Genomic DNA, 25,882 nt, shown 5'->3' on the forward strand with positions numbered 1-25,882 from the left:
AAATGACGTTGAGCGCTGCATCCGTAAAGCGGACATTACACGAAGCAAATATTTGCTGTTTTTCTTAAGAATTTTATTTGCACAAAATAAAATCCGTACCAAAACTAGCAAATATTTGCTTCGTCTAATACCTGCTTAAGTATATTTTTATTTAAGATTCGGGCCACAGCGACCATTGTTTTGATGTTATAGCTTTTTAACCCTTTTTGTGAATTTTTGTGTCGCCAGGCAAAGATTACTTCTTTAGAGACTTGAATGAGTTTTCTCGTAAGCCAATGTACAAGCGACAAACCCGGCGGCCTTTTAAATATTTCTGCATACTAAGCTAAACCTATAATCTTTTTAGGGCAACTTACTTGAGCATAAGGGTAACATTAGCGAAAGCTTATGTCGGTGTTATTATCAATTAAACTCTTCAGTTATATACCGTCAGGTTTTTTACACGGTTTTTTTACACGGGTTACTTTTGTTATTGAATATCTCAAAAATGATACCAGATATCGGTTTTTACGCGGTTCCAACGTTTACGTTACGTTTACGTTTGGAACGTATCCCCCGCGAAAAAAATCTGACTTTGATTAAGTCAGTGCGGATATCATATGCGGTTTAAGCATGATGATTTTATGTGATAATTCAATGAAATTTGCAATTGCATTAATCGGACATTTTCATGTCTATTACATGTATTTGAAAGAGAACTGCAATTAGAACCCGCTGCAAACGCGCAGTGATGTGATGTTCATCACAATTTATTTATACTGTGCATAACCTGTGGTACATACGAAACTAATCCGATTTTGAACATAAAATTTCGACACGTTATTCTAACAATGCCGAATCCGTTTTGAGAAATTCACAAAACTTCATTAGAAAGTATGTAACGTCTTAAAAAGCGACGGTTATAGTTTGACATCACAGCAAAATGCAAACTTCATACCCATGTCTGCTAGCAGCCAACGTCTGCATGAACAAAAATTTCCCCCAGTCGCACATCGGCAATGTGCAACACAGTTGCATTCTTGGTATCTATTTCCAGCATGAGAATAACTTGATTAACTTTCTTCCAAGCCGCAACACGATACGATACGTTTCACATTGTTGCGTTTATGAAAGCTTTATTGGCCCGGATCCGCTGGATGCCAAAACGTAATTATGTTTATTTTACGTACATTCGTATTGCGAAACTAGGGCAGACTGTGAAAATTGAAATAAAGGCGGAAGTATTTAGAATATAGCTCCTGGATGAAAATTGGAATAGAAAATTAGCTCGCAAAAATTTGGGAAAAACTTCACCTATCGATTAAGACATTAGTGTCTAAGATTTAGTGAAAGTAACATTGCATGCAACTAAAACGGCACATGACACGTACGATTCTATACCATCCTATTTTCAACTATAAAAACGAGCTGGTGATTGGTTGACTGCTACGAAATTAAACAAAAAAGTTTGTTTTTCAACTCAACTTTTTAACAATTTGCCATTTAAAAACTATGCCAATTATGATTTTACAAGTTTGGGGCAACCTTAACCTTTCGATCACGACTTTAAAATCCGTTAGGGGGTAGTAACATAGGACACATTTTCGTTACACACAGCATGCCACCATACTAAAGTAAGACGTAGTCCCACGTCTAAAATTGTTCGGAAACTTTGCTGCAGAACAGATTTCTGTCAACACCAATACTAGTTTCACAATTCTTAAGGGGCTACGGGGCGGGAAGTGGATACTGAAATACTGAAAAAAAAAGAGTCATACTTTGCGTCATTCATTCCGTCAATTGAAATAGTCATCAGTTTGATGATAGAAGTCGATACAAATTTGATGATAGTAGCCGAAAGTAATGAAATCTGTTACTGCGCGAACTATTTAGTTTCATTTTACCTAAAATATTATTCTGACTCAACTAAATGACCCAACGTTCTTTTTTTTGGAGTAAATATGTTTTCCTAATATTTGAAAACACACTTTTAGTAGCGATAGATGGTTAGTTGAATACTTGAAGTGAATTACAAATATGATTGAACTTTCTGTTCCATAGCTTTAATTATAGTATTTTTGATCTAAAGAAAAAAAATAAGATTTTTTTTTATCGACACCATCTTCAAAATCTGTCGTAAACATTCCCAAACTTTTTAGATTATCCAACTATCGACAGTTTATCAGACCCCATTTATTGTTTCTAACACCAAGATGAAGATTTTTTGTTCATAAATTTCTATAAAAAAAGTCATTCAATGCCGCAATAAAAGTTCCGATACACTGCCTGCTTCAATTATTATTTATTTTAAGTTACTGCCGTCCTTATAAATTTTATTGATTTACAACATCTATCGTTGCTTTAAAAATATACTACCTTAGCCAATAGAAGACAAATCGTGAAAACTGCAAGTGCCTTTAATTTTTTGCCAATACACTTCTCTAATGATAAATTGAACATAGATCCGTTGTTGTCCACAATCAAATAATAATGCTCGACTCAATGGGATGGTATTAATTGGCAACAACAAAATATGAAAATCAAAAACAAATAACTAACGTCGTTTGCTCCTTACCCTCTCTATCCTATGCGAGCAGTTTCATGATCTTTCGTTGAACCCTCCTATTTTCATCGAGTTTCAAGAACAACCCCAAAGTATTGAATTGAGCCTCTCATAACCAGTAACTCATAAACAAAAAGTAAATTATCCTTTTCCAACGGTTTAATTTGTTTTATTTTATCATTTCTGAGTAGCACATTTGTATTAAAATATTACCGCTATATTATCCTTTTTGCTTTAGATTTTATATTATTGATAGTGAATTTCATAGAATGCAAATATTCCACAATTGGACATTAGCAATTATACGAGCTCTGTGTTCATCTGGTTTCTTTTCCTTTTATTTTCGTTTAGTTGCTGCCGAATATATTCTCTTGATCAGCTAATTTAGATTTCTAGTCTTGAAAGCTATCGTAAACTTTAAATCACCTCCAAGAACAGGTTGTTAACTGTCCTTATAAAATAACGCTACAGGAATAGAGAGACGATTTGCAGCGAAAATTACTCTGAAACCTGGCGTCCTTGCCAATATGTTTGCTTTTATGAGCGAAAATCACAGTCATTTCCTCAGCCGCCTTATTATTATCTGCTTCTTAAAGAGCTTCTGAAACTTCCCCGTGTTAAGTACAAATTTATACTGTAGTTGTGCCAAAGGTGTTAAAAGTAAAACTGTTTTCCCCTGAAATTGAAAAAAACTCTCAACAGTCTCGCTCGTCTCTCGTTTGTGCTGAAAACTAACAACTTGTAAAATCTATATATACCAGATGGTCGAGTTCCGAAAACAAATCGTATCCCCAAAGCTTTTCTGTTGGATTTTTTCGAAAGTATCTAAAAGTATTAATCTTTAACTTATTGCTAAGTCACTGACCCGAATGTACGGTACTCTAGATTAGAGAGCAAACCAAATACCCAGTGCTAGGTGTTAATCGCTTCGAATTCCTTGTGTTAAACTAATGACTAACTTCATTCGTACAGCGCGACCTGTCATTCTCCTAACCCATAATTTGACTGCCACTAAAAATAAGTTTTACGTGAACGAACGCAAAAAACTGGTTCGCAGTCTAAATGTTCATGACTGACGCATGACCAGCCATAAGGTGGGACCTCAGCATCCAGTCTCGATAACTGGCATGGTCTATGTATTAAATATATTTTTTACACTGACATAAGGCATAAGCGCGGGTACAAATCTGAGTGAAAAAAAGCTGGCCATATAACATAGCAAGTTGAACAAGTAAACGGAGTCTACGTAGTACCGGCTGGCTGCATGCGAGAAAAAGACATGACACAAATACAGCGCAAATTTCTTTGCACCGACAGGGTCTTTATTGGTTTACACTGGGAGATAAAGAGGAAAAAACAGAGGTTGCAAAAGTTGATACTTACTCTCAGGCCGTTTTTTGCGAAAAGTTACGTAATCCACCAAAGGTTCGATAGCCGATATGCCACCGAGCTGAAGGTTGATGTCGATCGAGTCCGAAACTAGCTGAACAGACGAGTTATTCGCTCGATAACTTCCTTGAAACTATTCTAGTGACAGGGTAAACAAAAACCAATTCTTCCCCGACACTAATTAACGATTGGATAGAAGAAAAAAACACTTCCAATCACAACTTCACGCTTGGTTATCCAATCCACTTAACTATGCCAATTTTCATTCTTTCATTCCACTAAAAAAATATTTTAAGCATTAGCCCTTCTTGGAAGGCCTATATTTTGTTAGATTTCGCTACGAAATCCACCAAAATGACCAACACATCTCAGGTGAGACTACACAGACAGAACTTCTTAGAGAAGAATAAACTGAATTTGCACATCAACGAGGAAAAAACCAACAATATGTCTGGGAGAAAAAGCACAACAAATTAAGCAAGAAAAAAAACGCGAATCCAGCTCGAAGTGGACCACCAGATGGTGAAGATGGGTGGCCAGTCAGGCCGCACTATTGGACAGCAGCAATGAACGGAAAGAAAAACACTCGCGAATCTACCTACAGCTATAACAGCGATCACCACGCAGCACACACGAAGCAGGTCGAAGCGCGAAACGTACTGACTGCGCTCGAGCAAGCAACCAGTTGAGCGAGCGGTGACTTCAACTCCGCCACAGACAGGAATACCTTGAATCTCCCATGTTGGGTTGTGTTTCCTCTGTGCTGTGCCGCTTCCACACTTCAGCCGCAGCACTCGAAGTCGCCGCTGATCGACGGAACAGGTTTTTTGTTGGTGTGAGGTTGATGCGATGGCTACCGCGCGCTAGGTTTGAGTAGTGAGGTAGAAGAAAATGATTATGATGATGATGGCAATGATGGCAGCGACGGCTGAGAGAGCCACTCTGGTATAAGTTTTTTGTAATGACGGTGATGTATTGGTTTGCTGTATGAAAATGAATAGTGATGCTCGAATTGTCGCCCTATGATACGAATGACAGTATTTTTTATATTGCATCATTATTATTTTTATGATTCGAACCAACAAACGGTTTAATCGCACTATGTACGTCGAAAACATGTTACAAATATTCAACACTAGAACACGTGATAAATATTTCTTGAAACTCGTCTCCTCCGTATCATACTATCACAAACCTGCAGTGGACGACACAACACAATCATGACAAAGGTCATTTCAATATGGCGCCGGATCCACTACTACATCAAAACACCCGATATCAACGATACAAGCATACAGCAATCGTGACATAAATACGGCACCGGAGTGCATCGAAATGCACAACACAAACAGTAGAACGCAAATGCATTCCTCGCTGATGGATATAGCGATCATCGATGATCGTCGTCGCTGCTGCGGCTGCTGATCATATTAGGGTAAATGACCCAATAGTGGAGGAGCTATGCACGAGTTATGCATGTTTAGCCATGTTTTGGCTAAGAAAAACGAATCTAGATGGTCCGTTTCACTATTTTCTGTTGAAATGGGTTCTATTTGATAATTTTGCACCTTAAAATTGACTTTGAACCCGCTTTGAGGGTTTAAATTAACTAAAATAAGTTGCACGGTTTTGTTCCAATAGTTGCGGTAGAGTTCCTATAGTTGTGAATGGGTGTTCCTGTAGTTGCGGTACATAAAACATTCGTGTTTGCTTGGTTAAATGAAGGTATTTGCCTTGCTTGAAGTGGTTTTTGATTGTTTTACTATTTATCATATTGTTTTTAATAGGTTGACAAGTCGGTTTGCAAGTAAATACAAAAATGCACGAGGTTAACTAAGAGACGGATTTTGCGCCAATTTGGTCAGATGTTGGCAAAATTCAGTGAGGGTATGAAGGTTTTATTAAAATAAAACAAATTTTGCATACTTTTTATAAAATGTCTATAGACTAACATTTGAAAAGGGCTGAAATTGGCTGAAGAGAAAGACCGTTGGCGCTCATTTTGAAATATTCAGAAGAATTTTTTTTTCACAAATGGTGACTTCTCAACATTGGAAGTTAGAGTCTATTACCTCTGCTTCGTACCATGTTTGCGCTTACATTTTTGACGTTAGTGTTTACTAAAAGAGCGATTAAAGCTGTGAAAGGCTCATAAATGCATAATACAGCATTTTAGGGGTGAGAGCGATAGCTTTTGTGGCCGATCATGTATGAAGTATCGGTAAATACACGGTGGCAGGGGAAGGTGGGGTTCTAAAATTGAATAGTAATAAGTTACATCATTTAGGTATGTCCCCTAGTACCTGCTTGTCCATAATATACACAAGTAGTCCCACATACATATGTTCTGATAAACGTAAATCAGAATTGCGAAACATACCGCAACTATAAGAGCATAGTGTATCCTGTGATCCAATAGTGGAGGAAGTAATTTATAAATAATATGATCATCTATTAACGAACTTCACCTGTGCAACAGTTTCCATAATGAACTGTTATCTGGAAAAATAATTATATGAGTGATAATCGTACTAGAACCACACACATATCTTAAAACAATCGTGGACAAAATAAGAAAATGGGTAGTGAGTGGTGCCTTCCGGGTAAGTTTTTGAAAAATACAGTATTCTTCAGTAATTTGGATATTTTCAGTATATATTGTTGTAGTAACATATGTACTTATGTTTAATCTATTATTTCTTCAACATGTAGCATAAGCAATTCGGTTCTAATTAGTTTAAACGATGAATTTAAAAGCGATGCCGCAACTATTGGTGCTACCACAACTATTGGATCATCTACTCTAACATCGGCCGTTCATGACCGTACCGCCGCAGACGAGGTGAAACGAATTGCACAGAGAAACAAATAAAAGAACAGCGAGAATAAATACGTAGAACAGAACCCATGTTGGAACGCGAGACGACACTCTTCGTTGGAGCATTATGAAGTCAACCGACACGCCACGAACGACACCACATTAGCATGGCATTGTCGGATGTTTTACCAGGAAATTAAAGGTGCATTCTTCGTGAAAAGTTATTTGTCTGGGCGGAGACATAGCAGCAACGAAGCAAACTGAACAATCAAGCTCTAGTGCATATATGGAAAATCTATATTTAGACAAACTTTCTAGTAGTAAATACTTGAAACCCTATTGCATGTAAAATACTATCTAAAGTATCAGTCTACATTCTAAAGTATCAGTCTACAAACGTTACGATGCATTAATAGCAGCTACAAGTACCAGTGACCCTAACAATCGTTAAAACACTCATAAAACCTAGGGTACTGATACAATCTAGAGAAGTACAGGGCACATTCCTTTCATTGGGACAACGCGACCTCCGAGGAATCATCCAAATGTTTAAAGTAGTCACGCTCGAAGTCGCTCATCAGTCTCGTTTGATCTAGATGAAAGTTTTGCTTCTTCATCTGATCGACAGCCAGCAGCAGTTTCTTGTAGTCGGCCAACACTTCGCCTCGCTGCTTCCTTAATTGTTTGATTTGTTTTTCGTAGGTCAATCGCTCCTGGCGTGCCCCATCTCGGGTCTCCTGTAATTAAAAACCAAATTTAGCCATTATTAGGTCATGGCAATGTTTTAAATTATAAAGGAGATGTGTTCATTCGTGTGTGTTTAAAGACACGCAGCGTTGAATTGGGCGTGTTTTGAACGACAGAAAAGTTCACTAACGCACACACCTTTCCCTTATCTACCTAAACGGTAAATGGATGCTTTTCTCACGTTGACGATAGTAAAAATTCTTAACACTTTTATAATCAACTCAACATTACCATCAATACCGCACAATAATCGTTAGGTCGAAAATTAAATCTCATCATGTCCTTAAAAATTTGTTAGTTAATAAATATGGTTAGTTAGTAAAAATGATATCTGTCTCATTTCACAGACTATAATCGAATTCAAACAACTAAAAGTTACCTTTTCGGCATCGTTAGCGATGGTTAGCTTTATCTTGAGACTGTCAATGTCTTCCTGCGCTTTTAATTGCTTCTTTTCCAAGTTTTGGTTGTTTTGACTGATGCAGCGAATCTCACTTCTAGCAGTTGCTAGCTCTTTTGTGACATTGACAATTTGAGCTTCCTTCTCCTGTAGGCAAAATTATGATAAATAATGTTGAATTTGTCAGAAAAAATTTACTTTGATAATCATCTTGTATCGATTCGAATTCGTCCTCAAAAAAGTTTCAAATAAAATTGATTACTCTACTTTTTCTTCTCTTGAAAATTATTTTAACAAAAGCTTTGAGCAAATCGAATACCTTAACCAGCTTTTTTTTTTTTTATTCTCGCTTATTTTCCGTCGGTCTATTTCCGCCACTGTTGTGGCCAATTACCGACGCCCAGGGAGGCGACTCCACACCCAGGTCCCTAACTCACGACCCGTTTATTAACGGACCGGCGCCAACGGCTTTACTTCCTCATGCGATGGAAGGCGTGATCCCAGAGATTTTTCGCCTCAGAAAATCTCCCGGTGTCGGCTAGGATTGAATCTAGACCAGTAGGGTTGGTAATGAGTGGATCACGCCACCTCACAACCATCGACACCTATGTCGGCGGTGGGATTCGAACCCAGGCGTCGAGCGTGGTTGGCGGAGACGTTACCAACCACACTAGGCCCCCGCTTACCTTAACCAGCTTATCCAGCTCTAAGTTGCGCTCCTCATATTTCTTCACCGTACGTTCAAGGGCTGCATTTTTGGTCATCAGTTGCTCTTTAAAACTCTCCAACTGTTTCATACGATCCAAAGCTAGACTTAAATCTTTCACATTTGAATCGTTCTGCTTCTGAACAGTTTCCAGCTCCGTTTGGATAATAGCAACCTTAGACTTCAAAAACCTGCCCAAATCATGACTCATTAACAGGTTAAACCAAAAATTGGATTGAAAAAAAGCTTACTTGATCAATCCCTCCGAGCTGATATTCTTCTTTTCTAACACTTTCGGCACAACATCGGCCATATTCTTGTTCACGCTTTTGGCGCTGCCGGCAGTGTTTTGCTTGGCAACGGCTTTATTGTTAATCTTTTTCTCGCCGATTTTCACAACCTGACCATCCTCCTTCATTGCAGTAGATGATAGATTGGATTCTTTCCCACTTTCAAGCGACTTCGCTTCCTCCGTACAGTGGGAACTTTCGTTGCACTCAGTTTCCGTATCCGATGGTGACATTCGGTCACAATCATTTTCCTTGTTCCCTCCGTCGCCAGAAGTGTTCTCCGAACCATCCGTTAGCGGTATGTGGTGATTAGTCTTGCGGAGATTATTCCGCATACGCCGCTTTGCGCTCATCCAGCTGGCATTCTCGTTCAGTTCGAACAACCCTCGAGACTTGGCGTTAATTTCTTCGTTCAGCCGAAAAAGGACACGTTCACGCTCCAGCAAAACGGCATCCATATCGTCAATCGGTCACCGGCAAGTTCAATGAAACGCGATGCGGCTAGGTTACCTTCAACTCGAGCTTCAATGGTTCAACGGTGAATGAAATTAGGGTAGCGAACTCACCACCATTCACCTCCGGTGCGAATGTTTGGTGTTCACATGGAAGCGGACGAGCGGGAAGGCGGCATAATAACATTTGGTACCGACCGATGCCCGTTCGCATGACTACCAAACAGTGACTGATAAGTGACAGCTACTTATTTGCAGAAAACATGCACCGGTATTCTAACTTTGGACGGAAAATTCTGTTTGAAATGGTAACTAATGTAGCCGTTTCAGTTTAATAACATAAACAATGTAGTCACAATATACCGTTTTGATTGGAACTTCGAAAACTTCAGAATAAAAATCGAATCATTATAGTTCTAATTTTTACCATTTCGTTTTATAGAGCAGTGGGATGTTTTTCATTGATTTTAATTTCATTTAAAAAACGTTTATCGAATACTGAACATGCATTCAATTTGGACGTTAAATTTCCTGTTCTATTGAATAGTTTAATAGTATTATCACAGCCAAACAGACAATCTCATTGACCAGAAAAATAACGATTATTTTGAAATTTTGCTTAGTGGGCAAAAATGCCGCTAGTGTCGCTATAAGCAAGCGTACACATCCATTATCAAAGACAAAACCCGTCAGTGATGCCGCTGGTGTTGATATGGTGTGGAGAATTTTTATTTTATTAAACTTTTCTTTGTAGAGAAACCAGTTCAAAATCTTTATGTGCTCGACAAAAAAAAGTACTTTACGCGTCCAACGAAGTACCCGGGTACTGACAAATTAAAATTCTTATAGCTTTTGCAGTTTTCATCCTATTTCGATAGTGTTAGCTCCACAAGATTCAGAACCTCATCTATTTTCGAAGCGTTAGCTGTCCCATAAGAATTTTTTTATTCTCGAAAATCCGGTTCCGAAAAAAAATATACTGCGAAGGTGCATATCGTTGAAAGAAAGCAGATATATAAATTTTATAGTTTCACCTTGTGGCTAAAAACTACCTTATTAAAGGGAAAAAAAATCTGCAAATTTTAATCGGTTTGCAAATTTAAATGAGCAGATGTACATAGTGCTTTTGAATTTCAGAGGACCAACTTTTTACGCAGGTTCAGCCATTTTTACTCTAACTGAGTAAACGCTTTGTACATTTACTTCGCATTCGTATCGAGCTTGTATTCAAATGCCCATCCATAAAAATACCTACCTCCATTGACGAGTAATGGAAGATATACATTCTGAAAAAACTGGTCAAATTTTGCAGCGAAACTTATTTTGCATTGTTTTGATATAATCGAACATATAAAACTGTGATTCGTTCTTTCATTAAAATGAGACTTAAAAAAAAACTGACATTTTCACTCCCCGACGCTGGACTGGACATCCGAAACGGCTTAGCCCCCTCCCCCTCCCTAGCCCTCCCGGTAGCTACGGGCCTCTGATATCAGACCAAAAATGCAAAAGATAAATTATTGGGAGAAAACTAAAATTGTAAGTCCTAGTTTAACTATATAAGATTGTGTATAATTATATATAACCTAATATTATACATTATATATAATCTAAAAAATGTTATGTAAAATAAATAACCTTTGTTTCATAATATATTATAGAATTGAGCCCATTCCCCAAAATCACTGCAGAGAAGTTTGTTTATTGCTAGCTACAACAGTGAATCAAAAACAAAAATTTGATATAAAAACCATTTCTTCACTATGACGATTTTCATTTATATTATTTATTTTAACTTGAAAAATGCATGAAAAGAGAGTAATTAAAAAACAACAGCGAAGGTAATGAAAATACAAAAAAGTGAAAGTTGAAAAAATGAGAAAATAGAAATACGTTGGAACAATGTGGTCAGAATCCTTTTCCAGATGTTTTTTTGAAATCCAAGATGGCTACTTGAAGTTTCTAGGATACGGTTTAAAACAGTCTGGAACAGAGAGACATCTCGTGTTTCCGACAAAATTTGTTTATAAGGTGAAGGACCTTTGAATGGTGGACAGTTCAGTGCGGAATTCCACCTGTACGTAGCGTTAGTGTGAATGCGTTTTTATCATATTTTAACCTTAACTAATCTCGCGGTTTAGATCTATTAGAAAGCTACGGCCTTTAACAAACTTGATCAGAATTAAGGAGTACTCGGCCAACAAAGGTTCGAAAATTCAGTGGAGTTTTTTTAAATTTTACGGCTAGAGTGCGGTTTTTGGACAAAACATCCTTGGAACTGAAATCCACAAGAGGATTATGTTGAAGAAAAAATGAAGTTCATTATCGGTGATAAACGATCCAACGGAGCGAGCACTTGGGACAGCAGGAGACTGCAATGGTTTTGGTTCACAGTTCGATGAAGAAAAGCAAAATGCAGTACTCACGGTTGTGAAAACCGCCGTAAAAAGTAAAACAATTCATCGAAAAAGTCAGTTATCGATTACCTAAATTCATTAAACGTAAGGATCAAGGTGGAAAATAAAATTACCTGAAAAATAAAATACCAAATCCTCCGAAAAATATAGATAAGCAGGTGAGACTATATTTTTATTAGTTTCTAGTATTCTAGTAAAAGCTGCATCTAGTAGGAAATTTTTTTAACTTTCAAATAAAAGCAATAGAATTGCTTTAAGTCTTCTACATTTGAAGTATGAGCCACTTTAAGGAAGGGTATCCAAGAAAATTAGAAGTTAAATAACTCTGAGTAGATTTACGTCAGGGCACATGCGTGGAAAAGTTTCTTTTTCATCAAATGTGGCCCTCTTTGAGCCCTAAAATATCCCCAACAAGAACCCAATCACCCTGTATAAAAAATGAAATTATGTTTTGAAACCCATTATTCTGAACAACGCCGTCATTATGAATTTCATTAGTCAAGTCTTTGAAATGCTCTTAGATAATAGAGTTTCGTAATTTTCATATTGACGTTGGACTACGTCTTTGTTTTCTATACTGGGATGCATTCTGTAAAATAGGAAACGAAACTGGCAAATTCTACGTCAGATTTCAAACGATAATAACAGCATAACCACATGATGGATAACAATAACCAATATATTGTTGGAAAGATAAAACATGTAACAATTTTATAATACGTTAGTCATCATTTTCATCAGCAGTAGAATAATAACTGCTCAACGGTGAAAATTGATAAAAATCACAAGAAGGTTGTATGCAAAGCCACGACCGCAAGGTTGAAGTAGAATACTTTTACAAGAAAGATAACCTGGCTGCTTGTGTGTCAGTCATTTTTTCTAGTAAATAAACGTTGACCGTTCATTGGCAGTATTGTAATTTCTTTTTGTCTAATATTTTGAATGAAGTTCATTGGATATTTTTAAATTTTGTGCAAATGAGAAGTTGAAGTGCTGCCGAATTGTACTATGCACATTTAATACGACATCATTAAACGGGAACGGAACAAAGGCTACGGTTATGCAGAACGCGAATGCCGGCGCGATGAGATTCGCCTTACCGTGGTGAAATGTACAGCTCTTTTTAAGGCGAAGTAGAGCTATACATTTCAACAGATTTCGTCTTGCCGAATCGCATCGCGCCGTTATTTGCGTTCTGCATGACCGTAGCCAAACACTAAGCGAGGCAAACACGCAATAATAATCAGAGTATGCATGAAGATGAAGATAATTAACTTTGGATTATAGCGCAAAACGAGAAAATATTAACTCTTCAAATAATCATTTGTGTTCTTCAAATTTCAGTTGTTCAATTTAATATCCGATAAAATGTTTGTTTATTATCTGATGAAGCTCTTATATAGGCCAAATGATGCATTCCCAATTTACTAGGTCCATAACTCTGCCGACCGTGCTTGGGAAAGCGCGGTATAACGACCAATCAGAGGTCGAATTTTGTGTTTTGACAAGGCTTAAGAGTTTTCAATAGTACAATAGTTCGAATGATAAAATTGCAATTTCATGCATTTGGTAGGAATCTTAGAAGATTTTCTAATCGATTGCTGCAAAAACGAAGGAAATCCAGCGAATACAAACCGATTTATTAGCATTTGAAATTTTTCTCACTTTTTTCAGTTTTAGGTTTTCATTTTACATCCCTATGCAGCCGAACTTCCTGAGAGAAGTATTCTAATTCAAAATTAAATCTTCATTAATTCATTTGTTGTCCTTATAAGGACAATTGTTCAATTTATCATTGATAGTGAGGACTAAGGCGCACGGTCAACACAATGAGAAAGGTGTTTTCACATTGAAAACTAGACACGGCTTTACTGGAGTAAGTGTTGGCAAATGCATCTACCGCTAATACCACCGCTATCATACGAAAGCGCGTCGTTCCATGTGGGGAATATCAACAACGAAAAATGACGCGCGTCTAAGCATTACCCGAACAGTTTCGCCGTGCTATTCCCATTTACTTCCACATCGGCCTCAGGGAAGTACCGGCTGCATCTGCATCTACCGCTGAGACTGTCACTATACTGCTATTGGTACCAAAAGCTATTAACTCTTCAAATAAGTGTGTTATTTGTTCTCAAAAGAACAATTGTTCAATTCAAAATCGGATTTACGCAATCGCATCTCTGTAATATTACCGACAATAATATTCTTCTGAACAAACTGATACAGCTTTCCCATTAGGCCTCTGCCATAATAGACGCGAACCGATTCGCTCAGCTGTAGGTTAATGTACAGCCATCAGTAGAGCTGTACATCAACCTACGGCCGAGCGAATCGGTTCGCGCCGCTTTTCACGTCTACTATGGCAGAGGCCTTAGAGAAAGTTGCTGGCTGATGTATTCACTTCATGCAAGCGTGCTGCTGATGCTTCCCGCTACCACACTGAAACAGCATTTTAGTGAAGGGAGTGTCGTTGCATCAGCTGACCCTGCTACTATCGATGCTGATATACCCGCTGCAACAGCTACGCTATGCATATCCATGCCACAGTTGTGGCCGCTATACGCTGGCCCAACTGCTGAGCAACTGCAACGCTATCCGTAGCCATGCCACAGTTGTGGCCGCCATTGGTATCCGCTGTACCTGCATCTGCTGGCCCTGCTGCTATCGATGGTGAGATCCGCTGAAACTGCTACGCTTATTCGCAGCCATGCCACAGTTGTGGCCGCTATCCGCTATCGATGGTACCCACTGCTCGCTCCCGCTGCTGCTAAGGGAGGACTGCTGTCGTCGCTGTTCAGAACTACTATGAGCGGCTTCGACTAAAACAGGCTCTTATATAGGGATGAAAATAGGAATGAATTATTTTACGTACGTGGTGGAATGATATAACTTGAAAAATATGTGTGACTTCATTCTGGTTCAGAGCGATCATTTGATAAGCTCCACCTCTTTTTTCAGTTTCTAAAGTTTTTCCTCAGTTTCGTAGCACGGATGCACAAAAATGATTTCTTGTCGAACCGGACCGATATCACTCTCATTGAAGCAACAAAATAACATGTTTTGTGTCGTGTTGTGCAGCTTGGTTGAAGAAAATGTTCCCGTCCCCTTGTCGCATGTAAGCAGATTATTGCGTTCAGTAGACAGTAGATAGTGTATCCAGCGAATAAACACCGATGGTGCTCTCACACACGCAACGGTTTTAACCCGTATCTTATTGCGGTTTGTAACATCAAGCGATTTCGTTTGCTCGCTGTTGCGTGTGGCATCATGTTGCAACTTGGCAGCTGGGAGACGACGAAATTCTGTTTACGCTGATTGATTGAATCGACTTCATATTAGCTCTGCATAGTCGAACTAACTGCTTTTGTGAATGCGTACTAACAGGGCAGTTTATTATTCAATGTCGGTTATGCTGATCGCAGCCTTTGCGCTGCCCCTACAGTGGGGGGTTTACTAAATGAAGTGAAAATTAGACAACTACAACAGAATTTGATTGCATCCCTCACAGAATGTCTGCTTGTGTTGATGCCAGAAAATTATTAACCTTCAATTATTTTTTATTTGCCTTAAAAAAAGCATGTTGAGGTTCAAAATCGATTGCTAATTACAACCTTTGAGCTGCCCTAACATTGGGGGAACTAAGATACACGGACAACATGCACTGTGGAAGCTATTTCACATTCAGTAAATTAGACGAGTGCGACAAATTTAAATTGTTAGGATGCAACACAGAATGCTTGCTTGCGTTGACAAAAATTATTAACTTTCAATGACTTGTTTATTTGCCTTCAAAAAGGCATTTTGATGTTCAAAATTGGATTTCCTGATGGCAATCTTCATGCTGCTCCAACACGGGAGAAATAATGGCTGTCTGGCGACACACGCTGAGAAAACCCGCGCTGCTCCTGAGACGTGGTGACCAACCACAGGGCTAGCGCTGCTGCTAAGGAAGGACGACTGCTGTTGTCGCTGTCTAGAACTATTATGAGTGGCTCCGGCTGGAACAGGCTCTTATATAGGGATGAAAATAGGAATGAATTATTTTTCGTAGGTGGTGGAACGACATAACTTGAAAAATATGTGTGACTTCATTCTGGTTCAGAGCGATCATTTGATAAGCTCCACCTCTTTTTTCAGTTTCTAAAGTTTTTCCTCAGTTTCGTAGCACGGATGCACAAAAATGATTTCTTGTCGAACCGGACCAATAGCACTCTCATTGAAGCAACAAAATAACATGTTTTGTGTCGTGTTGTGCAGCTTGGTTGAAGAAAATGTTCCCGTCCCCTTGTCGCATGTAAGCAGATTATTGCGTTCAGTAGACAGTAGATAGTATATCCAGCGAATAAACACCGATGGTGCTCTCACACACGCAACGGTTTTAACCCGTATTTTATTGCGGTTTGTAACATCAAGCGATTTCGTTTGCTCGCTGTTGCGTGTTGCATCATGTGACAACTTGGCAGCTGGGAGACGACGAAATTCTGTTTACGCTGATTGATTGAATCGTCTTCATATTAGCTCTGCATAGTCGAACTAACTGCTTTTGTGAATGCGTTCTAACAGGGCAGTTTATTATTCAATGTCGGTTATGCTGATCGCAGCGTTTGCGCTGCCCCTACAGTGGGGAGTTTACAAAATAAAGTAAAAATTAGACAACTACAACAGAATTTGATTGCATCCCGCACAGAATGTCTGCTTGTGTTGATGCCAGAAAACTATTAACCTTCAATTTTTTTTTATTTGCCTTCAAAAAAGCATTTTGCTGTTCAAAATCGGTTGCTAATTACAACCTTTGAGCTGCCCTAACATTGGAGGAATTAAGATACACGGACAACATGCATTGTGGAAGCTATTTCACATTCAGTAAATTAGACGGGTGCGACAAATTTAAATTGCTAGGATGCAACACAGAATGCTTGCTTGCGTTGACAAAAATTATTAACTTTCAATGACTTATTTATTTGCCTTGAAAAAGGCATTATGATTTCCAAAATTGGATTTCCTGATGGCAATCTTCATGTTGCCCTGACAGTGGGAGAATAATGGCAGTCTGGCGACACACGTTGAGAAAAACCGCGCTGCTCCTGAGACGTGGTGACCAACCACAGGGCTAGTGCTGCTGCTAAGGAAGGACGACTGCTGTTGTCGCTGTCTAGAACTATTATGAGCGGCTCCGGCTGAAACAGGCTCTTATGTAGGCCAAATAGCATGTTTTCAATTGCAAGGTATATGATCCTGTCGACTGTGCTTGGGAAGCAAGCATATAACGACCAATCAGAGGTCGAATTTTTCGTTCTGACAAGGCTTGACTATTTTCAATAGTACAATAGTGTGAATAATAAAATTACAATTATCTTATTTCGGGAAGAATCTTAGAAGATTTTCCAATCTATTGCTGCAAGAACGAAGGAAATGCATCGAATACTAACCGATTTATTAGCATTTGAAATTGGACATATTTTTCACTTTTTTCGGTTTTAGATTTTCATTTCACATCCCTATGTAGCCGAGAGAAGTATTCTACTTTAAAAGTTACAAGAAAATTTACGCGAACAATAAACCAATCACACGCGTGCATTCCTAGCACAGACGATGTGAAAGGACACCAACCATTCCCTGTGATATTCTCTGTTTCAATATAAAAACAAAATGTACAGAGTTTCTCCGTCCCAACAGGTCAATTTAAGTTTGCTTCCATGAACTTAGACTTATTTGAAGTCTCGAAGGTGAAGATCTTTCGAAAAGTTTTCCAACACCCCTTTTACTTGAACAATTTCTAAACCTGTTTGTTTGCGCAAAAAAAAACACTACACATTGTCGTTAAGTGTAGGTAATCGAAGTTATTTCGAGTGTTGTTCAATATATGTCCAAAAAGAAAATTTATGGGGAGGCCGCGTCTAAAAAAAATACTTAAACCACAGAACAAACGAATTGTTGCTGTCTGCAGATTCTGTAACCTTTGTAACTAAAAAGCCTTCTAATTACAGCGTTTGGTCCCACGTCACCATTTCATACAACCCTAGGGCTGTATACCTTGTAGTATTTTGAAACAGTGCTTACAAATCTGATCGTAATCATCGTATTCGAATATTAAAAATATGTCGAAATTGAATTGTTTTCAGATAATAACAAATAAATTATTTTCACAAAACATATAAATTGCAAATTCTACAGATACCGTGCCATACAGTTTTATACATACAAGTCTTTTTATTTATTCTCATTTTACTTTAAAGATTAAAGTTTCGCTAGTTGATTTGTTGTGTTTGTCGCTTAATTTTAGCTCAGTTACAACTTAATTTTATTTGCTATATGTCAAAATCTAAAAAAATAGAATCAAATAATTAGTCACCTAAATAGTTACAGATACAGTAGGTGACTACACAGTAAAAATATGTACATTTTTTTGAATGCACATAAATAGAGCATTGGAAACCATGTAATATTCCGTGTGGCATTATATTCAAATGCAATGTAAAATATTGTTAATTTGCATGCATATTTATATTCAAAGCCTTAAGTTCATATTACTTCCCAAGCAACCAGAAGTTCGAATTTCACTTAACAAACGAACTTAGAAGTTCACATAAGGTTCGGATTTGGTTCCGCGGAACTTTCTTGCTGAACAACAAGACACATTACTCACAAACCGAACTTCATTCTAAATAAGTACCGTCAACACCTGAAGGCAACTTAAAAGTTCATGAGAAGCTGCTTGTTCCCCTTTATTGGAACCTTAAAGATCACATGAAGTTCACACTCTTCACACGTGAACTTCAAAACCCCCTGAAATTAAAGTTCGGTTAACATTTTATCCGTACTTCTAATCAGCACGAAAATTCAGTAGAAGCTGCTTACTACTCTTCATTGGAACCTTAAAGTTCACATAAAGTTCACACGTGAACTTCAATACCCTTAGAATCGAAGTTCGGTTAGCATTTTATCCGTACTTCTAATCAGCACGTAGGTTCAGGAGAAGCTGCTTGCTCCTCTTCATTGGAACCTTGAAGTTCACACAAAGTTCACACATGAACCTTAAAGCCACCGGAAATTGAAGTTCGGTTAGCATTTTATCAGTACTTCTAATCAGCACGAAGGTTCAGGAGAAGCTGCATGCTCCTCTTCATTAGAACCTTGAAGTTCACACAAAGTTCACTCGTGAACCTTAAAGCAGCCGGAAATTGAAGTTCGGTTAGCATTTTATACGTACCTTTATTCAGCACGAAAGTTCAGGAGAAGTCTATGTCGTACTTCATTTCCACTTCGAAGTTCATGTTAAGTTCTGACTCGTGCTTTACTGTACTTCGGCGAAAGTGAAGTTTGCTTCAGGATTAGTGATAAAAAATGAGGTTTTCAAAAACAATAAAAAATATGGTCTATTTTATTATCATCGGATTTTATTATTTAAATTAATGGCAAAAAGAAAACAAAGCTATGATTTCAAAGGAAATATTAGGGTGCTTAAAGGTTTCTCTATCTAAACACTTTCTTTTGTTACCTTACAGGAAATCAATTATGAATTCAGATACAGTCAGGTTTTTTTAAACGCGGGGGAAACGTACCTCTAAAAAAAAACCGCGTAAGAAAAAACCGCGGTAATTCGAAAATCCGTGTAAAAAAACCGCGCTAATTCAAAAATCCGCGTAAAAAAACCGCGTTAATTCAAAAATCCGCGTAAAAAAAAACACGTTGTTTTTAAAATCCGCGTAAAGTAGTCCAGCAAGAAGGGCTTTAGAAAAAAACCGCGTTAATTTAAAAATCCGCGTAAAAAAAACCTCGTAAAAAAACCGCGTATAAAAAAAACGCGTAAAAAAAATCTGACTGTACCCATGAATGTGCAGGTCAAAAGAAAAAATAAACCGGATGTAAGCTGTGAATTTCCGTTAGACAATTGCTGTGTGTGATTCTTTCATCCCTGAGCAATTTGCCCAAATCTTGGGTGTTTTTATGTAGGCCACAGCCTGATGTTGCCGGTTTTGGAGGTCCGAATCCATTTCTCGGACACCACCGAGAGTTTCCTGTGTTCCAAGGCGTTGGTAGTTTCGACTGCGGCACACAGCATATCTATTGACCGAAAAAGTTTTTATTGATTTTGAACATTTATCATATTTTGTATATCTGCTTACCAGAATAAATTTTCAATAAACGTTTGGTAGGAAAATATTGCGTACACAACCTTTTTCAATTACATTACCAACGAACTGCCGCAAAATCAAAACAAACTAGAGAAGACTTAAGTCCACATTGCGCTCTGCGTGTTCTTTTTCTGAACTTGAAGGTTCAGAAAAAGTTCCGCGTCAGCCTTTTCTGAACTTCCTAGTTTGCATGAGGTTCCGCCTGTACTTTCTCTGAACTTTCAAGCTGAAAGAGAGACCCGGTATGTTCCTAGCTATGAACGTGTAGGTAATGAAGAGAAATCAGCACATAGAGTAAAATCGATGCTGATCTCATATAGCGGGGACTGAGCAGTGGAGGCTTCAAAGAAGGAGGACTCGAGTTCGAAGCTTGTGTAGTAAGTTGCAAAAAAATTATGAAATTTAATAATAAATGAAGTCAGACATTATTCTTCTGATCTAAATTTCTACAGTAAATGATTATCATTGGATTGATGAAGCAACACGAATGATGAGTGATGGAATTGAAAAATTGCAAATTGATTTTTATTTTAAGTTTTTTGAAGTTTTCTTTTCAAGCTGAATAGCGCTCTGTTCAGCGACCTAACGGAACTTAATGTGAACTTTCTAGTTCGGTTTAGAAGCTGCTTTGCATGCTACTCGAAGTTTATTCAACAAATGCGAACTTGAAAGTACGGTTAGTTACTTAAAAATTGAGCTGAATAGAATGCTATTCATGATCGTTAGATTGGCTGATTAGTCTATAAAGTCTACTTTTATCCGAACTTTTGGTTACTTGGGCAGTGTTTGCTCAATCTGTTTGAAAAATTAGAATAAAAAAACACAGACATATTTGCGTCTCACAAAAACGGGGAGGGGTCCAGAGGGATGACACCTTTACCAAAACTTAGAGCAACTATTCCCCTTGAATAAAAGTCCAAGTTTTCCCAAATCGGCCGTTCCAGTGTTGAGAACGAGCATTTTCAAAAAAACAAGTTCTGTCTCGGGTCATTACGGGTTAACGTACAAATTTACATGGTTTAAAACGATTCTGTATTGTGCACTATTAACGGTGTGAAATTGTATATGTTTTTCACTTTATGTGCTAGAAACCGTTATGTGCTTTCATTTGTATTAGTTGCAAATTTCATTTTTTGAAGTAGAATACTTCTCTTCCTGAGAGAAGTAGCTACATAGGGATGTGAAATGGAAATCTAAAACCGAAAAAAGTGAAAAATATGATTCATTTCAAATGCTAATAAATCGGTTAGTATTCGATGGATTTCCTTCGTTCTTGTAGCAATAGATTGGAAAATCTTCTAAAATTCATCCCAAATGAATATAATTGTAATTTTATTATATAAGCTATTGTACTATTGAAAATAGTCAAGCCTTGTCAAAACGAAAAATTTGACCTCTGATTGGTCGTTACATGATTGCGTCCCAAGCACGGTCGACAGAATCGTGTACCTTGCAATTTAATATATGGTATTTGGCCTATATAAGAGCCTGTTCCAGCCGAAGCCGCTCATAATAGTTCTAGACAGCGACAACAGCAGTCATCCTCCATTAGCAGCAGCAGTAGCAGTGTAGTGGATACCAGTGATAGCGGATAGCGGCCAGAGCTGTGGCATAGCAATGAATAGCGCACTAGTTGCAGCGGATCTCAGCATCGATAGCAGTTGGGCCAGCTGATGTAGGACAGCGGATACCAATGGCAGCGTATAGCGGTCACAACTGTGGCATGGTTAAGGATAGCGTAGCAATTGCAGCGGGTATCAGCATCGATAGCAGCTGATGCAGTGAGGCACTTTAGTGGAACGTAATCTCTGTGCGATAGTGGGCACCAGTAAATGCATTCAATAGAAAGTTTTGACAACACGTGAGACCTCTGCCATGTTGAATGCCAACGCGAGCGATCGGGCGAGATTCTTGCCGTAGGTAAATAAACAGCCGTAAGTAGAGCAGTTCATTACCCTACGGCAAAAATCTCGCCCGATCGCTCGCGTTGGCATTCAGCCTGGCAGAGGCCTGAGCTGCAGAGATGCCAGGTCATTTCTCCAAATGTCTTCACGTACCAAAGACTGAAAAAGTTTCACCGGCAAATCAAAACCTGACGAACAAAAAAAAGGTCACCCCTCTACAAAATGCGGGTCATATAACATATTTCCTTTAATCTTCACATACTTTTGAATGTCTTCCATTTGTTTTCACAAACAAAAATGTCTTCCCCGCAGGGTAAATGTCTTCCATTTGAAGACATGTCTTCCAATCTGGCATCGCTGCTGAGCTGTCTAGTTTCAAATGTTAAATCAGCTCTTCACTGTTTATTTTATCACAAGGAATATTTTATTCGCACTGTCAGTGATAACGCCAAGATGTGATCGGTATCTTATCCGATATTGAATTGAACAACAAATTGTTCTTTTCAGGATGAAATAAAAACCTAATGATTGAAGAGTTAATGTTTTCTCTTGAGTTAATTTACATTCTTAAATTTGCAAAAGTTATAAATTTTATTTTATCCCCGTGTCTCAGAGCGTACTGAATTATCTTTTCCTTCAGTCATGAGCACGACATCCGAAAAAGTTTCATTATCTCAAAATTTAAAAATTGTCAAGCCCCAACCATGACAAGCAAGCTACTATATTTTTGAAAATGGTCAATTCTGTTGAAGCGCAAAATTCGATTGATCTGATTAGTCAACGTTTATTTACTAGAAAAAATGACTGACACGCAAGCAGCCGGGTTATCTTTCTTTTAAAAGTATTCTACTTCAAACATGCGGTCGTGGCTTTGCACACAACCCTCCTGTGATTTTTTTGGTACTGTGATATAGATCAATAGACAGTCAGCACTAGGCGAAATTTCCACTCAGTTTCGAAGAAAACTTGAGTAGGATAACATAACGTTGAAAACTGTTAAATACTGAGAGAGGAGTTTTGTGAAATAGGAATGCAATTCTTTTGAAGCTATTTAAATATATTTTATTTCAGATAACAGTTTGAGTAAATTTTTTGTTTTATTATGCCCACATTTGGCATAACTTTTGTGTATTTTTTAAAATTAATACTAATAGTGAATCTCGCAAACGAGTACGAGTTCGCTTCGTCCCGCCAAGAATAACTCAAAGCTTAGGCGAAGCTTAAACTAACGTTTTCACCATCGCAACGTGTATTGCACGGACAATGCAAACATTTAGGCGTTTGCTGCATAAAATTCAAATGGATGTCGCACTATGATGTTAAAACTAATAGGGTAAACCGTTTGATGCTGAACGCTTACGTATTCAATCCATCGGGCAATGCAATGTTTCTCAAGTAGCACAGAATCTATCACCAGTAGCATTTGAAATTAACCATTCAAATAGAATGCACATGAATTAGAACCAAAACCTTGAGTATTTTTATGCAACGCTTGATTAATCTTCACTCTCCTGTATGAAAGCAGAGTGTTTATAAGCTCCATTTTTGTACTGGGCGTTGATGTTAGAATTAGAATCGTGTACGGACTAAAATTTCAAAGTATTAAAGCTGTTTGAATATAACTGAAACACTCGACAGCAGGAATAAGACTGTGCCAGTGGGGGTGCTATCCAACCGTGACTTGTCTGCCATTTCTTTCGGGTCAGAAGACTAGTCTTCCTTGATTAAGTATTCGAGGAGACTTATTCAAGAAAATTTGGTCTTGTGAGCGCCATGAGTTGGCTGACAAATGATGGGTTTGTATATGGCTCAATCTCACCACGGCTTACGGTACTTTCAAAATTTTGAAAGCGTAAAAAAATTGGTTTCGACATATAAAATTTAATATTGGATTTCAATAAAGTCCAGTCCGTTATACAGAAGTTGCACCGACAAAAATAGTAGGAGGGGGGTATCCAAAACACGACCGCACAGTTGACGTAGGACTACAATAATTTTATATTTTTATTTTGAAGCTATGTTTGGTTCGAGCTCGTTTTACTCTTGTAGTTTGCTTGATTTATTTTAACCAATTTAAGCTCAAGATCTTCCAAAAGAAAGGTATTTTGGTTCGGGTGGTAATATCAAGTATAAGTCGTCAGCCCAAATTCATCAAGCGACACCTCAAACGACTTGGAACTAAAACTAGTTCATTGGTGGCCATTTCTACTGTTGAGGTCGTCTTTGACCACCTGAAAAATCAAAAAAGTCATGAAAAAAGAACCGTTCATTTTTGGCATGGTTCGATTTTGGCAACAGAAAAAATTCTGGCGTTTTGCCAAAATCGAACGGGGTCTGTATTTTGATTATTTCTTTGCAGCACTTTATCTTAGAAGTATAAGTATTCTCTTTCACATTCACAATGGTCCAGAAACCAAATTTAGGGGGAAATTTGGGTGTAGAGCTCTATAGCAGTGTTTTAGAGAAAAACTTTTTTTCTACAAAGTTACTTAAAATTATGGGAGCTATAAATCTGTAGAACAAGGTTTTCTATCTCAAAAAATAAAAAGTTAGATACTTGATAGCATCGACAATTTTGGTCACTCTTTTTTCAATAAGCGCTTTATCATATGTAACAACTTTGTAGAAGAAAGTTTTTCTCTAAAATATTGCTATAGAGCTCTAGACCCAAATTTCCTCCTAAATTTCCTGTTCCTGTTCCTGGACCATTGATGAATACCTTTCATTCTAATACAGCAAATTTTCTTTAATACGCGAGAAGGCAACCTTCTATAAAATATTTAATTGAGTACGATTTAGTAGAAATTAAACTTCTTTCTATATCTATTTGTCGTGTTGAAGTTGGCTCACTCACCGATCACAAAGCGGCAAAGATGTCACATAATTTTTTTTCTTGCAGTTACAAGCTCGAGGAAAAAATATCGATAACGAATCACAGTTTTAGTAGAAAATGTATATTCACAGAAAATTTGAAAATTGTATAGAATTTTATGAACATGTTAACATTCAATTCAAGTCACTTTAAACATTTTATCAGTATACAGAATCAATCAGAAAAAATTTGATCAGTTTCAAGATACCAAAGAACAACGAAGATACCATATTTGAAAGTTATATGTCTGTTATTTCCGAAAATAAAATGGGCTAGAGTGATGCACATCATTAGCCTCAGCAATTATTGTTTGCATAGCGTTGTTCAATTACAAGTAATGTTATGTAAAGTAATATTTTCTTGCAAATGCTATTTCAAAAAAGTTTTCAATTGAAAAATACAAATACTAATATACCTATACCGCCACTGAGGGATGCAACTAGTTTTGTCATATTGGACTAAATTAATTTAGCTAGTTAAATATAATCATCAGTTCAGCTCGTTTAATTACCTATTTAAAGATCTGTACGGAGCATTTTTGTTTTCTATTGTCTTTTAAATACCCTATAATTAGTTATTCAAATAAATCTGAAAAAAGCAGAGTGTATAGTTCAAAAATAAACAACGCATTTTGTTGTCCCCGGCGGCGCAGTGTATTTTGCGGCACCCGAAAAATCATGTTGAATTCTGATATTTGCTGCTATACGAAACAAGAAGAAGAAGACAATTCAAACGGCAATTCGATTGTGTTCCACGCCCCGCTGTGCATCAACAGTGGCAATGTAGTTTCACTTGGCTTGACTGACCAAAAATGAATATCGAGTTTTTCTGCACTGATAGACGACGAGTAACCAGCGCTCTGTTCATACATTGCTCGGTGCAGTACTGTTGCCTGTGCCATCATATTCTCCTTCAAGACATCAGTTTTATTAACATTAACATATTTATTACCAGCAGAACGTAATACTGTCTGATAGTGGAGGTGGTTACGAACCTTCCGAAAAAGCTTCACTTTCAAGACATCAAAATAGTCTAGGCTCATGGAGGCTAACATTAGTCGACCTATTGGGACGGGAAGATTTTGTCAATTTTTTTTGCCACTGCTATACAGGATATCACCGCAGGCAGATGGTGTCTATTCATGAAGTCTGTGCCAGGCGTGCTCGCATATCATTGGTACATTGTTGGTGAAAATTCGACCTTGAAA

The 25,882-nt window shown here is 37.8% G+C and overlaps 2 protein-coding genes across 3 annotated transcripts in view; both read right to left on the reverse strand.

Annotated features, from left to right (window-relative positions):
- Positions 1 to 4,678, reverse strand: part of LOC129722640 (uncharacterized) — a 132,772-nt gene extending 128,094 nt beyond the window's left edge. Inside the window, exons 1-2 of one of the 2 annotated variants that reach the window (XM_055676247.1) lie at positions 4,534 to 4,678; positions 3,926 to 4,209 (exon numbers count right to left, since the gene is read on the reverse strand). The gene's annotated coding sequence lies outside the window, so the exon portion shown is untranslated. Of the gene's footprint in view, positions 1 to 3,925; positions 4,210 to 4,529 lie in introns of both variants that reach the window. The other variant, XM_055676248.1, reaches the window with a different exon arrangement.
- Positions 4,679 to 6,968: 2,290 nt separating this feature from the next.
- Positions 6,969 to 9,418, reverse strand: LOC129722643 (dynein regulatory complex protein 1). The gene is made up of 4 exons (XM_055676250.1): positions 8,854 to 9,418; positions 8,583 to 8,793; positions 7,876 to 8,043; positions 6,969 to 7,486 (listed from the first exon to the last, which is right to left on the reverse strand). Exons 1-4 carry the CDS (start codon positions 9,348 to 9,350, stop codon positions 7,259 to 7,261), a joined length of 1,104 nt encoding a protein of 367 aa, XP_055532225.1. The 5' UTR covers positions 9,351 to 9,418; the 3' UTR covers positions 6,969 to 7,258.
- Between the last annotated feature and the right edge of the window lie 16,464 nt (positions 9,419 to 25,882).

Source organism: Wyeomyia smithii, chromosome 2 (genome assembly GCF_029784165.1).
Source record: "Wyeomyia smithii strain HCP4-BCI-WySm-NY-G18 chromosome 2, ASM2978416v1, whole genome shotgun sequence".
NCBI lineage: Eukaryota > Metazoa > Arthropoda > Insecta > Diptera > Culicidae > Wyeomyia > Wyeomyia smithii.

Coding starts and splice junctions, on each gene's coding strand:
- LOC129722643 (XM_055676250.1), bottom strand. CDS start 9,350: ATGGATGCCGTTTTGCTGGAGCGTGAACGTGTCCTTTTTCGGCTGAAC. Junction 8,794..8,853: donor AGCTCGGAGGGATTGATCAA/GTAAGCTTTTTT, acceptor TGATTTGGGCAG/GTTTTTGAAGTCTAAGGTTG. Junction 7,487..7,875: donor TCGCTAACGATGCCGAAAAG/GTAACTTTTAGT, acceptor TTTTAATTACAG/GAGACCCGAGATGGGGCACG.